This window comes from Bactrocera latifrons, unplaced genomic scaffold, assembly GCF_001853355.1.
Source record: "Bactrocera latifrons isolate USDA-ARS-PBARC rearing strain unplaced genomic scaffold, ASM185335v1 scaffold_76, whole genome shotgun sequence".
Lineage (NCBI taxonomy): Eukaryota > Metazoa > Arthropoda > Insecta > Diptera > Tephritidae > Bactrocera > Bactrocera latifrons.
Window position 1 is genome coordinate 1,329,839 of NW_017537445.1, and position 16,941 is coordinate 1,346,779.

The 16,941-nt window shown below is 33.8% G+C and overlaps 4 protein-coding genes across 8 annotated transcripts in view; 2 read left to right on the forward strand and 2 right to left on the reverse strand.

Annotated features, from left to right (window-relative positions):
* LOC108976439 overlaps window positions 1-3,625 on the forward strand; it is a 45,201-nt gene extending 41,576 nt beyond the window's left edge. For all 5 annotated transcript variants that reach the window (XM_018945540.1, XM_018945541.1, XM_018945538.1 and 2 more), the window contains exon 5: window positions 3,326-3,625. In XM_018945540.1, the coding sequence (XP_018801085.1) occupies window positions 3,326-3,435 (110 nt within the window). In that variant the 3' untranslated portion in view covers window positions 3,436-3,625. The remainder of the gene's footprint in view (window positions 1-3,325) is intronic.
* Window positions 3,626-5,835: 2,210 nt separating this feature from the next.
* Window positions 5,836-8,173, reverse strand: LOC108976393. The gene is made up of 2 exons (XM_018945455.1): window positions 7,282-8,173; window positions 5,836-6,373 (listed from the first exon to the last, which is right to left on the reverse strand). Exons 1-2 carry the CDS (start codon window positions 7,983-7,985, stop codon window positions 5,923-5,925), a joined length of 1,155 nt encoding a protein of 384 aa, XP_018801000.1. The 5' UTR covers window positions 7,986-8,173; the 3' UTR covers window positions 5,836-5,922.
* A 259-nt stretch (window positions 8,174-8,432) lies between these two features.
* On the forward strand, window positions 8,433-10,160 carry LOC108976427 (HMG box-containing protein 4). Its single transcript, XM_018945522.1, has 3 exons — window positions 8,433-8,561; window positions 8,625-9,203; window positions 9,260-10,160. The coding sequence occupies exons 1-3, from the start codon at window positions 8,528-8,530 to the stop codon at window positions 10,003-10,005; spliced, it is 1,359 nt and encodes a 452-aa protein (XP_018801067.1). The 5' UTR covers window positions 8,433-8,527; the 3' UTR covers window positions 10,006-10,160.
* Window positions 10,161-10,609: 449 nt separating this feature from the next.
* On the reverse strand, window positions 10,610-13,376 carry LOC108976426 (ADP-dependent glucokinase). The gene is made up of 4 exons (XM_018945521.1): window positions 12,422-13,376; window positions 12,191-12,355; window positions 11,256-11,982; window positions 10,610-11,199 (listed from the first exon to the last, which is right to left on the reverse strand). The coding sequence occupies exons 1-4, from the start codon at window positions 12,772-12,774 to the stop codon at window positions 10,945-10,947; spliced, it is 1,500 nt and encodes a 499-aa protein (XP_018801066.1). The 5' UTR covers window positions 12,775-13,376; the 3' UTR covers window positions 10,610-10,944.
* Between the last annotated feature and the right edge of the window lie 3,565 nt (window positions 13,377-16,941).

Sequence of the window (16,941 nt, forward strand, 5' to 3'; positions counted from 1 at the left end):
TGTTGATACAAATTATTTATATTTAATAAATGACTCAATATGACTATTTTCTATTGCAATATTATTATATTTATGAAGTCCTGATAAGAGAATCTAAATAATTTTGAGGATATTTCAATAGTTGATTTTTTGATTCGCCGTGTCGAAACAGACAAACTAATGCAACAGATGATCATGATTAATATACAATTTTTGTGAGGTATTATTATCTTGTATTAAATTCACACGATTTCACATTTTTAGTTTTTCGAACAGTTAAAGTGCGATTCTCTTTTTAAGGATCAGCCTTAAAAAATGACTTGACCCAACCTGTTGCTGTAGCTGTAGAAAATATATTTCAAGTAATTTTGAAGAATTTGTGCTGTTGGGAAAACGGATTATGTAGTGTTGTCAAAGAGGTCGGCTCCGTTTTTAAAGATAACAAGTGAGAGTGACGCTATTATGGCGTCAAATAGTATACGTATATAAATCTGTTTATTTATCAATAATTTTAAATTAGTTGAAATGATTAAATAATGATTAATTTTTCCATTTAATTTCATTTATAATTTTTTAATCACTTCGGAAACAACTTCCTATTAGTCTGAATAATCTTTTTCAAATTAATAGAGAGATTTCAATAAAGAAATTGTTTTAGTATGCGTCAATTGCTGCAGGTTTGTCTAAATGTTGTAAGTTCAGTCCCATTTCAAAAATAATTTTTAATGGTTGCGAAGAAATTAGAATGATTTACATAAAAACCTTCTCATCACAAACCGCATTATTCATTAAGACCGGCGTCTTATAACGAATATTCTGTAATAGCTCCTTAAACCACAAAGTTGAAAATTAATATTCGTCACTTGTCTTTGCATGCGCTGCTTAGTCATCTGCATAGATTTTGCATAAGACCCAAGCGGCACAAATACTTATTTATGTATGCATATTGATACATAGGTATAATTATTAACATTTCATACCAAAGAAAGCAATAACCCTTCGAGTTGTCTTTCCTACTGTTTCTTATAAAATTTGTATAATTTTAAACACACATTTTATTGCTCTTCTCCTTCTCCTGTAGTGACATCCACTACATTGAGTCATGTGTCATATTGATTGTATACCTACTTTCGTACTTTCCGAATATGGTACGACTGTAATGCTTCCTAAGACGCTGTCATATATCTCTGTATCTGGCAATGAGTCAAAGCTACTTTCATAAATAATTATGATTGCCATAATCCTTGTTTTGTCACCATTCAATTGTTGAAATTGCATATTAAATGGGGAATTTAAACGTTCCACTGAAATATAGAAATAGAAGAGAATAACCTGACTGTAATTCAATTGATATTATAATGCAAATCATAAAACGATATATTTGGTATATATGTAATTAGCATTGATAGAAAATAGAAATAGGTGCTAAAGATTTACTATTAGTACAGGGTGGGGCTCTCTTTCTATAGGGCTATGTATTAATATAATATAATATTATATTATCGGCATAATCTTATCCCAGTCAGTGGAAGAGAAAACTGGAAATTTGCATATTCAGTCAATATGATCTCGTATTGTTCCGTTCCCACGACGTCCGTAACCGGACTTTTATCCGGCCAAGGAGTGTTAACTTGGCAGAACTCTGCTGCTACAACAAACTCTTATTGACAAACTATTGGGACTGTCACTCCTACATTTTTTATTACTTTCCATTATGWWMWRAAAAAAAAAAAAAAAAAAATGTTTAAAGCTATTAGCAATAGTTTTTTTTTTTTTTKWKWTWWWTYTWKYTTGGATTACGTCTATTCCAAAACAGTTCGAACAGTCTGCGAATATATTGGAAAGGTTAAAGATACTACTACTTATCTTGAAACAGGCTTTAAATTCGCCATCATAAAATAATAATGTTATAATATATGAATATTTCAAATTTATATTCTGAAACAAATAACGTGGTTGTGATCCGATTTCATTCTTTTTCGCATTGTGAATGTGGGAAGAATGTCACGTACCAAATTTAGTCGAAATCGGTTGACGAGTCCCGAACCAACTTTATCTTTATCTTTCGATTTCATAAATTTTTACAGAATTGGTAGTAGTGTTTAAGGGATTTGTCCTGTTTGAAATTTTTGAACATTTTTATCCCACAGGTGCCACTTGCTATTGCGATTCCCTGTCCCAAATTACATTTATTTTAAATTAGTGTTTACGTTACGTTTTTGATTAATGGCGTTTTGTGGGCATGTCAGTAGTCCGATTACGGACGGACAGGATGGATTTCAATTCACCTCTTCATCCTTTAGTTTCAAGTGATACATACAATCTTTAGGCGAACAAATGCATTATATACTGTAGCAACATGTTGCAAAAGTATAAACAAAATTATGTTCGGTTAGGTTAAACTGGTATGCAATAACCCACGCATAGACCAGTTTTATTCTTTTGCGATAACAAATGGAGTTCAGATCCTCGGTCTAAGAAAATTAGTCATCCTTTAGGATCCCTGCGCATGACGCGAATTTTAACATACTCTGCGGCCTCACTGTCGATACTTCCTCCACTTTATAATACCGTGGGGACCCCAGTACTTACAGCGCAGTCTTGCCAATGCGGAACAAGTACACAAGAGATGTTTCATTGTTTCCCCGGTGCCTTGCTCTAAGCATTTCATACAGTCTTCTCGATATAAACAAAATTAGTATATTTATTTATTTTTAGTCTTATGCAAGTACGACGGTTCCGTCAATATCTTGGGCTTTATTGCAGTTGTGCCAATAAAAAGAGAATTACACACAATAAAAAATATTTTTCTTCTCATAGTATCAGACCTTAAGAACTCGAAATAATAATAAAATAACAGACCATATTTCCTCCTGTGGTTTCTTAATTCAATTTTATTTTCGTAGAAAAAATATGTAAAAAACTCTGTATAAAATATTTCTTTCTTTCTTTTTTTTATGCTTGTTGACATAACAATTTTAGTTTAGATTGTGGTAAAGTTTATGAAATTAATATTAAAATAATGGTTGAGCTATTTTATAGTGAGCGACTAAACTTTGATCGCGAGGTTTATGTTTAAGAAAGTTCGATTGTGACGAATTTTTTATGGGGTATGAAACTATATCAGATATCTTCGCGAATCACGTAAAACGATTTATCAAAAATTTATTATAATTATTATTATTTTATTGTGCTTTATTCATATTTATTCATATCTAATATGTATATACCATGTAACAAATAATTATCTTTGCTTATATTACATTTGATTTATTTAGGTCAATCATAAATATTTGAATGTAAACAGAAACCAATAATAAAATTTTTGCACTTCATCTTCTTACAGGGCGATACATTTCGGTAGCTGCCCGACAAATGAGCACTTGTTCCTTATTGCTGCTGGCCGTTCTATTAACAATTTTAAACGTCGTAGGCAGGCACACTATTAATGTTTAGGATATAAAATGCAAAGGAACAAGAAATTGAATGTGCTAACACAACAATTATACTCAGTGCAACATGTTTCGGTGGCATAAAAACGCAAATCAACTCTTCAAATAATGTTCGTAGTGATATATACAAAGTCAATGTAACCGAAGAGGTCATCAGTTCATCAATGTGCTGCTTATTGTTTCTGAAAATTACAGAAGTTAACTTAAAAAGCGTTAGCATATAATGCATTAAATATGGAAAAGAAATGTATTGGAATGCTCATTCTTCAAAAATGAACGAGTCGTTTTCGAAGCCTGTTCAAAAAATTAGTCAAAGGAATAAGAGTACGTTATGTCCTCTGAAGGACATAGATTATACACACACATTTGAAGCCATCATACCAAAGAAGAGTAATATTACAAAAGTTAGACACTTGAGACTAAGCACCTTTTCTAATGCTAACCTAAATATATTTTACTGTTTTGGATTTTAAAAACACTTTTTCTTTACCTTTATTGACTCTGATGATTTCGACGATGAGAACTCACAACAATAACTGAACGAATGTGTTAAACTAGTTTTAAGCGAATTTGTAATAAAAACTATTTAAACGTAACGTTTTTAAATAAAAAAAAAATGATAAATTGAATATTAAAATGTAAATATACACGTGAATATGTATTCAAAAGTTGGTACATGATTAAATCATTTAAGAACTGCATAAAAATATTTCAAATTAATTTAGCTGTCATATATGCAAGCTGTTGTCATACTATTTTTAATACACTTAATTTAATGTAAATTTGTATATGTATAAATTTGGTTTAAATGTAAATAGACATAAATAAAGTAACAAGTCGTGTTAGTATAGTTTTTAGAGTCTGAAGTAAAAATATTTTGTAAATACAGTAATATGCATATGTATGTATAATATATATAAATGTGTAAAAAGTAAAGAAAAAAACGATTAAGTAATTTAAAAATTTTGAGTTTTATTTAATTAAGAGGTTATATCCACTTGTGGTTTTGAATAAATCAATTTTTTGCGTATATACATATACTTGAAGACATTCTCCGAAAATTTGAAGCTGATCCGGGTAACGTTTTTTTTTGAGATATAAGCTTATTTGTAGAAAAATTATAGCTTAAAACACATTTCTCCCTAGATACGAGTGTTTTGGTTACCTGCGGGGAGATTTTTCTCAACTTCTAAGGATTTTTAAAAATGCATTTTTCTTGAACCGCTGTTTTCAGAGTTCAATTTCTCTCAAATTTCGCACGACCTTCTTGGATATACATATTTGTCTGATAATGATCGAAGGAATAAGATTTTTCACAAAAAAAACATATTTGGAAGGCGCCTTTTTGGAAAAAATTTAAATTTAACTAATTCATCGACTACCACTATTCTATCTATTGTAATAATAAATTGGCTTTTGGAATTGAGAATATTTTAAGCAGAACCGTCCTCATCGTCAGACATCTTTTTTTCGCAGTCAAAAGCAATATAACAAAATGGGTCACCGATTATTAAAATCCATTAAATTGTTTATTTTTTTATTTAATTAAGGCGTTAGGGGTAATTTTCAGGAAATCGATTTTGCATTCTACCAAAAATTGTTCTTTCAACCGAAAATATAGAGTCTTTAAAAAACGTAGACGGGCTTTAATGCTTTGTCTTCAATAAAGAAAATTTCAAAATTTCAGTTGTAAAAATGTACACGCTTTATTATGTTCATATTAATAAAAACTCTGAATAAAATGCTTAATACTAAGTGAAGCATATTAAAAATAACAATAAATGACATGATTTGCACAGAAAATATAACGATAATAGCATACCAGAATATACGAAATGAGTACACATACCTTTTACGCTAGACATGACGATTAGTAATAGCAAATTTTGAAACGTAAAATAAAAAAAATGTCTTAGATTAATAATACAGAAAATAAGAGTAAGCAAGCATGTTTATCTTGCTGAAGCTTAATGTACTACCGGCATCTTATATGGCTGCTAACAAATCACTAAGCGTGCAATTTTAAAATTTTGAGTCTAGAAATTCACAACAATGAAATATACAAATGCGGTTTGTTGATTACAAATCTTAACAAATTTGAAAAGTTTTCTACCAATTATATTCACATATACGAGTACTAGAGGCTGGCGCGATTATATGATTGAATATACAAATATATACAAATGTGATTTCGTACTAATCTAGATTATGTAAAAACAATACATGGTCTTATATTAATAAAAGTTTTTAGATATATTTTGGGTTTTATTAAATTTGTGATTGTATTTCTCACTTGTCTTTATGATCACAATATATCGCTATTACCAGCTGTTTTAAATATAAGAAATTAATGGCAACTTTAAAATTCTAAAATGTGTAGGTTTCATTTTCACATTTTTAAAAATACTAAACAGAAATTATTTAAAATCATGCAAGTCTTTCGTTAAAAAGAAATTATACAACTAAAAATTGTAAAACTATTAGGAATATACTATAGCGTTGCGCGTCCTTTTGCTATAGCTTTATTCAACGCGCTCAGACACGACTGAACGTCTTCGTAGTCTCGCGTCCATTCGCGCAAATTTCGTTCGGTTTCGTGCAGACGCGCCATGCCCAAACGTTGTCCACCGTTCTTCAAAGATGCAATACAATGGCATGCCAGAAGTTTGAAACATTGACGACGGATTACATTATGTGTGGCGCTATCCCAGTGTGGAGTAGCGCGTACAATCGGCCAAGCCATGGTCACATAGTCCAGCAATGCGTCCCAATTCCCCGAATCATATAGTTGTTTGGTGTGTGCGCTAAGCAAACGCTTGAATTCACTGAGATGTAGTGACGCACGTGAATAAGCGCTACTATCGGTTTTCTTACAAAGGCGTGATGTTGGCAGTGAGCGAAATATTTGTCGTTTGGCATGTAACAACTCCTCCTCTAACGGACTACAAAAGCCATAAAAAAATGTTTATCGTTATGAATTAGCATTACAAATATATTTATACACAGAATAGGGTATAATAAGTTTGCTACGAAGTAGTCCTAAGCCTTAGTGCCTCAGTTTTCGAATTGTCGCTCTGATATTTTTCACACGGTATTTATTGTCTAGTTGCTTATTCGTCAGACACCTACAAAAGCTGTCTATAGCTTAACTACAAACTGAACAATCCAATACAAAGTCGTGTATAAAACATTTTTTATTAAATGATGCAAGGGTATAATCTGCGAACAAATTTTTCAGATTGGATCACTGTAGCATTTTGCGGTCATACAAACTGAATGATTAATATCAAGTTCTTAATTGAATGTCATTTTTATTTGAGAAATATTCTTCCTGGACAAACCGTCAACGTCTAGTTTTACGTGGAAATCCTCAAAATCTCAAACTAAGAGTCAATCGGGTCCGACAAGACAGCCGCTTGGAAGTTGCACACGACAACGGCCGGTCTATACAATCTTTCTTGTGAACAACTACCTAATAAAGGCCGGTATCAAAATGCTTCCGCAGCCGCCCAACTGTCCCTCCGGATTTTTTTGTTTCCTTGCCTGAAAAGGCCGATGAAAGGTGATCCAAGCAGCATGCACCTTGGCTCTCAAGGCTATTCCGAAGGATGCCTTCCGTGACGCTTTCAATCTACAGCCCTGCATCGACGCAGAAGGAGCCTATTTTGATAGTTTTTAAGGAATTGTAACGATTGGTTCAACAAAATTTTTTTAATCGACTACTTTCCAGACAAACATTGTATAACATAACTGAAACACTTTTTTTAACAAGATATTTTCACGAACATTCATGCTACGAAAATTGACTTTTTAAAGAGTATTCTAGCTTTTTTTTATTGTTTATACTTACTTTATATCTGGCATAGGCAGACGGGAACGAAAACTCTCCTCGGTTTTAGCGTCACCCGCAACTAATTCTCCGACGATCAGATTAATAAGTTGTTGTTGCGACATTCCTTGCAAAAGCAATGGTAAAGGCATTTCTTCATTCATTTGTGCAATTGGTTTACCGCTGTTACCATCTTCACCGCCAAGACGTAATTTTTTCGCCATTGGTGTTCCTGTTGGCCATAATTGTTGTTTGGCTTTTGTTGGTGAAGGCATTACTGGTGGTTCAGGCGCCGGTGGTGTACTACCCATTGTGAGACGCTTACGCGGTGAACTGCGCAATATCATGCTGGTACTTAATGGTACTTTGGTTGGTGTACGTTGGAAAGGCATACGTAGTGGCGTATTGCCGACATCTGGCGATAAGCCGTTGTTAAAGCGACGCCGGCCACGTTGACGAATTATCATTTCATCCGGTGATGGCATTGGTGATAAGATATTATCCTGAGAAAGTGCTACATTTGTAGTATTGTCTAGAAGATGCGGTGTATTAAAAAGTGTTGCTGGTGTTGGTTCATTGGGGCTGTAGCGATTTGGTGTAGCTGTCGGCGTTGTAGCACCTCCACTTACGAAACGCAGCGCTTCCAAGCGACTTGGAATTTCCGAGAGTGCTATACGAATTTGTTGTTGTTGGTGCTGCTGGTGAGGAGTTGTCTCCGTCGTCATCCTGTTTCGTGTTATAAGAAATTCCTTATTGAAAGGATTTTTATCTATCTAAGGTTATTAGCGTAAGTTTAACACAAACGGGTCTTTTTTTTTATTTTGTGTTCAAGCGTTTGAAGACGCTTGAATTTTCTTACACCTTCTCCTTTGTTTTCTTCCAAACTGCGGAAAAGCGCCAATTATTTAAGTAAATTTGCAGACGTCACAGAGTTGCACTAAATGTACCATTTATATATCAAAAAAAGGAAATTATTACCTTTCTTATTTATAAAAATTTAAAATGGTATTTATATAATTACGTATTTAGTTGAATGGCAGTACGTCAAAAAAGTTTTGTATAGAAGTTTGCATTATTTGCGTTATATTATATATCGTCTACGCCAAAAGCTTATGCAGTATTAAATCAACGTGTTTTATGCAACCCTGAGCTATATTTGTGTTTGCCTTCATATGCTTTCTATCGAAATTTTCCTAATAGAACGCAACGAATTACGAACAAAACAAATCACAACAAATCAAAAATCCAAAATTTGGCTCCAATAGATATGGAAACGCCTCAGAATACCACTGCTAGCAAAGGTAAGTGTTCAAAATTAAATTTGCTGTTAAACTTCAGCTACTAATTTTATTTAACGCTTGAAGAATTTCAAGTGACTGGCGTATCCCGAAGTGGACGTGTACGTAAGAAATCATCCAAACTACTTGATTTTCAATCGCCAGATGAAGTGGAAAAGAAACTAAAAAGAGCGGCAAAGCTGCCGACGCGTAACGGTAATGTACGTGGTAGAAACATTATGGGTGGTATTGGGCGGCCCGCTCGTAGATCCCACATTAACGTTAGCAACGAATTAGGTGGTGATCTAAGTGATTTAGCTGAAGACGACACCGAATTGCATGATGAAATGTCGGACAACGGTACAGATGGTGAAAATTACGGTGGTAACAATTCACCAACAGGTGATTCCGATGATGATCTTAAAGAGCTAGTGGCTGGTATTGTAGATGGTGAACCTACGGATAGCAACGGCAATCCAGAATCGAAAGTGCGTTCAAGTTTATATATGACAGAGAAGGCAAACAAACGAAGGGTGCTGAAAGATGGACGTGTTGTGACGGGTAAAGTTGAAAGGAAAGATAAAGGCAAAACACGTTATACGGCGTACAGTATGTGGGCACGAGAATTACGTAAATCTGGCAAATTGAACAAAGGACATGATCTAGGTAAAAGAAATTACCATAAATAAAAGCTTTTTAGATAATATTTTTTGCTTACTTAGATTTCTCAAACACAGCAAAACGTCTTGGTGAATTATGGGCGAACGTTTCAAATAAAGAGAAAGATTCGTGGCGACGTAAAGCTAAAATTCAAGCTACTAAAGCGAAGTCCCGTGATCGCGTAACGAGTGCAACCGCCGTGAATCCATCGCTGGCTTATTTTAAACCAACAACAAAAGCCAAAAATTTAATTGAAGGGCAAGAGCAAACGCCACCTCCGATAATTGCAGCACAGTCGAACAGAACGAAGCCACGTGGCAACTCCATTTCAGTGGCAAATAATGCAGGCGATTCCCCAACCACTGGCTTAACAACAAAACGTCGAAGAAATAATAGCCACAATCGAGGCAATGGCGTTAACAGCAACAATCTTTCGACACAACTGATCGCTACCAACAACAACAGCACAACAAACAACAATTACACGAGTAATGCAGCAGGCACCACACTTACCGTAAATTCGCATAGCAGAAAGTCGTCACTGCCAAATATTGAGCCTGTTGATACGGCAGCACACCTAAAATTGCTCGGTGAGAGTTTGACTATCATCGGTGAGCGACTTAAAGAACATGAAGGGCAAATTGCGGTGTCCGGTAGCCTTTCCGTATTGCTAGACAGTCTGCTTTGCTCACTGGGACCACTATTGTGCCTGACAACACGCATACCCGGTTTAGAACGAAAGCCACAGCTAAGTGAAAACTTAACAGCGACATTGGACAATATCGCATACGTCATGCCGGGTCTTTAGTTTGCTGGATACTGATTGTATTTTATTTGCTATAAAGTTGATCTTTTCTTAGCTATTAAGTGATACCCGTAAGAGGTAAGTGTTGTGAGAGTGTAAGCGAAGAAATAAAAGTTTATATTTAGGTTTTAACTTACAAATGCATATTTATTATAAAGTCAAATGTAAGATTAAATAAAAAGGAATGTATAAATCTAACATCAATAGGTAATTGAGCATTCATTTATCAAAAATCATTACTAGATTTGCATTTTTAATATAGGTTAAGTACATATTAGCGGCAACTTGCAAATTTGCATAATTACAAAATTGTAAATTGTTCGTTATTTTAATCAATAACTATTTTAAAACATCAATATTAGCAGGGGTGCGAATTTTCAATTAAAAAATGTCGATTAAAAGTTAGATTTAATTCCGAAGTTTCGATTAAAATATTTATTTTTAACCCTGTTAATGGAATTAAAAAATAGAAACGACGTATTTGGCAATCCTGAAATTTAGGATATTTGAATACACTTTAATTACAAGCTTAAATTAGCCTAAAATATTACTACACAACTACATCTAGTTTAATTTTCGAGACAAACCACAAACAAAACAAAAAGTATTATCAACATTGTAAAATATCTATTATTAAAGACCATGAATATAAATGAACACAGATAATAGGAATTTTAGACTAAACATGTGGCATAAAAGCTGTAATGCAAACACTGCCACTAACTTCAAGGAACAAACAAATAATAGGTTTCAATTTACTTGCCGCGGAATGCTTGCGAAGTACAAGTATGTAAAATAAATATATGTATATATTGTTTTTTTTTTTTTAATTATTGTTCCGTCCATTACTACAGGTCATAGGATCCATATGTTATTAAGGTCACTCTGGGTTTCAACAGTCGTTTGGAGAGGGCACTTGCTAATTATTTAACGCCTAATAATTTACAACTGTTGGGATAACGCTGCGGCAGATATATTGTCGCCAGCACCAGCAGTTTTTTTCGCAACACGACAGACTAACACTGGAGCCACACAGATTTCGATAGGTAATGACTTTTGCTCATTCACAGCAATAGTTTCATTCCAGCATGGCACAGGTTGTTGTGGATTAAATTGTATGCGCCTGGCTGTGTTCTTGTTGAGGGCTGTGGTAGAAAAACTGTCATCTAAAATGAGTAGCGCAGATTCGGGATTGATCTGAAATTTAAATTTAAACATACATTTTTTGAACCTTTCAAATTTTTGTGGCATACCATATCTGTTTGGCAAACATGTCGGTGGGCTGTAAGCGCTGCTTTGGCCGCCGCTAATTGCGTACGCTCCCACTGGGAGTCGCGCACTGTTAACAATGCTTGATAGGCTAACGTATGTACGTGTATACGGGTTAAAAGACGTCTTCTTGGCAAGCCTGTACTATTCTTGTAGTAATCTTGAGCTAAAATTTGAAATACGTCACGCATTTGGTCTAATGCAGCGGCAACACGCGGATTCCAGTCTGTAGCAAGTGTTGTGCGTCCATGTGTTAACACCTGACGTAAATTTTCTAGCTCTTGCTCATTCATGCCTAACGAATCCACATATGGGAGCACATATTGTCGCAACAATTGTAGCAATTCGATTTCTACATAACTTGCCATTTCGAAATGTTGCAAAGTGGCATATGTTTGTGAAGTTATTTGTTCTTGAACTTTGAGTAGTCGTGCTTCGCGTACGCCAGGTGCAAACTTGTAGCTATCCATCATTTGTATGCCGCTGATAACAAGTAATCGTGGCTGGAAATTACCTACAGCTTCATCAAAATGTTCAACAGAATTTAAATGTGGATTATTTTGATCATTGTGTAGAATGTAGCGATTTGCGCGTGGCGCTACAAGTGGACCCCAGGTGTCACCAGACTTGTACTCCAATATAAGGTGGATATCATCTTCAGGTATTTCATCACCTGCTATTTTTATTTCTGCCGGCACAAGTCGACGTAACCTATGATAAAAAAATAATTGTGTAAATTAGTTAAATATCAGCAACAATACGCTTCATAACTATCAAAATTTCCATACAAGAAGTCAAAGAATCGGATAATCATCCGCGTCAAATTTCATTCACATATTTTTTTTAGAATGCCTCTGACGTTTTGTTATGGAAGGTACACACTTCGGAGTACGCTTAATATACTTTTCTAAATACTCACTTCTTTGACATACGCGCTCCAAGTAGCACATTAGCACCTTCCAAATGAAAACGAGTGCCCATAAGTGGTGCGTTGCCGCCAAGGAACCATTTGATGTTGTCACGGTGTCTAGTCTTGGCAATTTGTATAAGTTCTCTAAAAAGTTCGGTGTTGGGCATGATTCGTCTGTAATGATTTTCAAGTCACAAATTAAACATATTTCAAATAATTGATATATATTTATGTACTCACTCGGCTGCTGCACCATTTTGAAAATAATATGCGAATGTTTGTAGTAACTCTTGTCTGTCATTAACCTCGTCCACAGTAAATTCTGGACCGACACCTTTTACTAACTCCTCGGTATAGTTTAGAAAGTCTGTCGCATGCAACAACAAATCGGTGCAAGCACCATAGCCCACAGCAACTTTGGGCGCTTGTAGCGGCTTCTTGAAACTACTCTCAATCGCCAGGAGCCCCGTAAGTATTGAAGTGGTTTTGTTTAATTGTTTTAGTGACAAAAATGCTTGCCAAACAATAGAAATTAGAGCTGCAAACACCGAGCAGGTGGTCACAAGCGACATATACTTTATGACCGAGGTCATTGTATTTTTTTTCTAGCCGCTTTTGCACTGGTTGCCCTTGAGACTGTATATAGGTATGTGGGTAGATATTCAGGAAAACGTTAAATTTTTAAGTTCACTATATTTTGAACTTAACCAGCAAAAATTTGTTTAACACTACAAAAAAATTCGTTGACTTTTCGTTGGTGAAATATATATTTTTCCAGAGCTTGTCTGGCTGCTGTTCCGGCTCTCACTCCACACCATTCATCATCCACCGCTGTGATGCTGTTGGTTAACTACGGTTTTCTTTCCTATCTTGCTATGCACTTGTTGTTCTTGTTATGCGTATGCATTCAAATTCATCTACTGCTTGAATATTTATGCACGTAGCCACGACAGAGAGTTGACATTTTTTTTCAACACTAGTTCAAGACTATTAAATATTTATAACGCGAAACTAGAAACTGATACGGAATGACCAGCTGAACACAAATGCCGATAATACATAAACACAAAGCAGCAACAAAGTAACTGCCAGTGGCAAAAGCAAAACAAAAACAGCAAAAAGATAAGTGATTTTGAAAACAAAATGGAATATTGCAGAGGTTTCTTTCTTATTTTGACGCCGTTGAAAATTTTTAAAGTTTGAAGTTACTGCGCCGTGTAAGAGTTAATACAGCGCCTTGTAATATATTTAAAATGCTACAACAGAATACCACATAATATATTTTTATTTTTGTTTTGTTATAAAATATATTTGTAAATGTGTTATTACTTTTATATAATTAAAATAAAAATATTTATATATAACAATCGAAAAGTAATTATATAAAAGTATTGAAAAACCCAAAATGCTAAAATTACCCTACCGATCGACTTGAAATTTCTACACGACCTTAGATGAATCATTAAATTTCCATAATTAGAACTTCTTCCTAACTCGAATTTAATAGCTGTTAAATTTCATACAAATTTCATTCCGTAACTCGAAGTCTCTCCAACTCGAAGGTTTTTTGTAGATTATGGTGATTCGAGTTAGTTCGCGAAGTTCAACTGTATTTGTCAGGTAATGATCGAAAGAATAACATTTTTATAATAATTATATTTTTATAATAATTTTTATTTCAGATATTTGTAAGCAGAAAATCTTCCGTTCCACCAGTCGCCTTCTTTCGGAAGTTCATCTGGAGATCGGCTACGGGTCATGGAAATCCGAACCTGATCAATTTTAATCGGCAAAAAAGAAGGCACTTTATTCTGTAAATGTACAGTTTAAATTTGCTTAAAGTACATTTAAAAAATACAACTCAAAAACTGCTTTTTTTTTCTGATTTGAGGATATAATCCCTTTAAGCAAAATTATAATAATGCAACTACATTATATCTTGAAGTAATTTTCCTATGCTATATTCGTTTGATTGTGTCAAAAAGTTTTACTAGTAGTATTACTTGAATTGATATCCAACAAATCTTTCCTACATTCCATACTAATTAAAAATACAACAGTGTTATGTCGTACGAATTACTTGTTTTTTGTTTTAAACTCAACCTCTGACACACCACATTGCCCCGTTCAATACTCAAAACTCCATTTACAATCTACTTTCATTTTAGTTGGGAACATTTTCGCAATCACTCCGCTTTACCGATCTCCTTGAGTTATTTTTACCGTTGCGTTAAAGGAATTTTTCAACAACTATTTCAATTTTCGCTAAATGTTTTTTATTTTCAAGCTACAGTCGCCTACCACGTGCTCGGCGCCGCGAAAGGCCACGAAAAGCGCGTCCATGCACTTGAAATAGTTTTCAGTGCAAGGACAACCGGCAAGTTGCAGCCGCTAACGACCGGCATATGGAAAACTGGTTTTGTTTATACCATATATTTTACATATATTTCATGTACATAAATACAAGCAAGCGCTAAAAATGCTGTTCATTTGTAGTATACTGATTTTTAGCTGAAGTGCGTATTGATTATTTCAATTATTATTTTTTATCTCATATTTAAAGTTACTCATACGCCATGTTGCTTGCTTTGTAATGGCTATATGTCAAAGTGTGTTCCGCATTTTGCGAAATTAATTAGACATCAAATGGGCGCATCAGCAAACACAACATTGTATGTATCGGAAATTAAATGCCGGCGTATTGGCGCGCGCCAGAGTGAGTGCGGCGCCGCATGCGCACAAATATATTCAGGTTTGTTGGCATCTATGTACATATGTATGTACAAGTATATATTTAAGTACACTTCAGACCGTCAGTTGGTTAAAGTTTAAGCGTTATGTGTTAAAAAATGATGCTGCTTGCCGCAAGCAATAAGCAATAGCGTGGACTATTCGTAATCGGCGTTTAAGCAACTTTGCTGGAAGTGTGTGCGAAGCAGTTCAATGAGCATACGTTATGATTAAGTGGTGCAATATTGGATTATTTGAACTTTTTGGAAACAAGTATTATTTAATAATATTTATACTATTGCTTGTCAGTCTTTGCTTTTTGCAAGTGGCAAAAGTATAAATTGTTCGGTTACGCTCGAACTTAGCCTTTCCTTACATGTTTAGTAAATATTTACATAATTTATTTGTTAATTAGGATTATATATAATTTGTTATCTTTTATTCGATAAATTTTTATTTATTTTTTATTAAAAGTTTCTTTTTAGAAGAACTATAAATATTATATAATAAATATTTTTATAAGAATAAAGAAATTTGGTTTTCTTTTATTGTCAATAATTTAATTATTCGTTATTTACTATGCATACTTTAACACATTTCATTGATTATTGTTTTGATGCTTTGTGCCACTTTTCCCATTTTACTTTCAGACATTTTCGCCGGTTGCCGTTTCCTGTCTTCATTAATATATATGTAAATATGTATGTATTGCGCATTTAGTATAAATTAGATTTTTGGTATAATTTACTTGTACAAAGCTGACTATATCGAAAATAAATTAATGAAATTTTTATTAGTTTAAATTTTATGATTTTATTTAGCATTTTTTTTAAATTTATTAATTTACTATATTTTTTAATATTTGTTGTTTCTTTGGTAGAAACACATTTTATTTTCAGTAGTGCATTGGTTTCCATTTTAGTAGCAATTATGTCTTGACTAATCTTTGGCGCGATATTCGATTGTTCGATTATGTTCGTTCCGCACTTAAGTTGAAGCATCATCGTATCACTAATATCCGCTATTTTGATTTTTTGTTTGCTTACATATTCACCAACATCACACAATCATTAGGTTTTTTGTTTTTTGGAGTTGTTTAGCATAAGTGATTTTTATTTTGTTATTCCCTTTTGTGTGTGAAATTTCGCACATAATAAGCATACGCACACAACCGTCGGCGTTTGTTCGCAAATTCAGTAACTCTTTAAATTTTTTATTTACATAAAACACCCTTACTATTCTTCATTTTGTTTTGCTTGGAGTACTGCCAGCGATTCATACACTGTCATGCTGGCTTTTCTGTAGCATTTCTTATATGCAGTGACGTAAGCTTGCCAGACAAGCGAGTACAGTATTCCATGGTGTAAAGTCCAATCAATTACGAATTAAAAAAAAAAAGTTTACCTTTTATTGCTTTTATTTCGGCGCTTATGCGTTGAACTGACGTGATTTATATAATAATTCTGGCGAAATTTTGCAAATTTAAGCAATACTGCCTCACTTTTTTGACGTCTTGCTCAATTAATTGATTTAAAAAAGTGTTGTTAAGCAATTGTTTATAAGTAGATAATTAAGTGACATTATTTTGAAAGTATTTGAAACCGGCTTTATTTTGTAAACCAGACCTAAAGCACGTCCGTTACTTTATGTCATAAAATAAATATATGTAAATTGGTATAAATAAGCATTTTTTGTAGAACTTTGGGCGCTGATGCAAAGTCCATGGATCAGTCTGTAAAATAAATTGAATTATGGCAAAAATTAATAAAATAGCTGTTTTAATGTTCAGATAATGTGACAGATTATGGAAATGGATATAAGGGAAACCGGTTGTAATATAAATAAGCTGGTGCATCTATTCTTGACCGATCAAAATTCTATTAACGACTCATAACAGTGACAACAAAAAACGAGCACATAGCTATGATCACGGATCTTCGGATTACTGATCGTCTAAGTATCACTAAGTTATTTTGATATTAGCGAGACATTAAAGTAAAGCGCTGTCGCCAGTAAGAAATTCTTCCATA

Excerpts from the sequence above, each read along its gene's own strand:
- LOC108976393 (XM_018945455.1), bottom strand. The coding sequence starts at position 7,985 with ATGACGACGGAGACAACTCCTCACCAGCAGCACCAACAACAACAAATT. Across the intron at positions 6,374-7,281 it reads CTGCCTATGCCAGATATAAA|TCCGTTAGAGGAGGAGTTGT; the intron begins GTAAGTATAAAC and ends TGGCTTTTGTAG.
- LOC108976427 (XM_018945522.1), top strand. The coding sequence starts at position 8,528 with ATGGAAACGCCTCAGAATACCACTGCTAGCAAAG. Across the intron at positions 8,562-8,624 it reads GAATACCACTGCTAGCAAAG|AATTTCAAGTGACTGGCGTA; the intron begins GTAAGTGTTCAA and ends TAACGCTTGAAG. Across the intron at positions 9,204-9,259 it reads GAACAAAGGACATGATCTAG|ATTTCTCAAACACAGCAAAA; the intron begins GTAAAAGAAATT and ends TTGCTTACTTAG.
- LOC108976426 (XM_018945521.1), bottom strand. The coding sequence starts at position 12,774 with ATGACCTCGGTCATAAAGTATATGTCGCTTGTGACCACCTGCTCGGTG. Across the intron at positions 12,356-12,421 it reads CAAAATGGTGCAGCAGCCGA|ACGAATCATGCCCAACACCG; the intron begins GTGAGTACATAA and ends AAATCATTACAG. Across the intron at positions 11,200-11,255 it reads ATGTTTGCCAAACAGATATG|ATCAATCCCGAATCTGCGCT; the intron begins GTATGCCACAAA and ends TTTAAATTTCAG.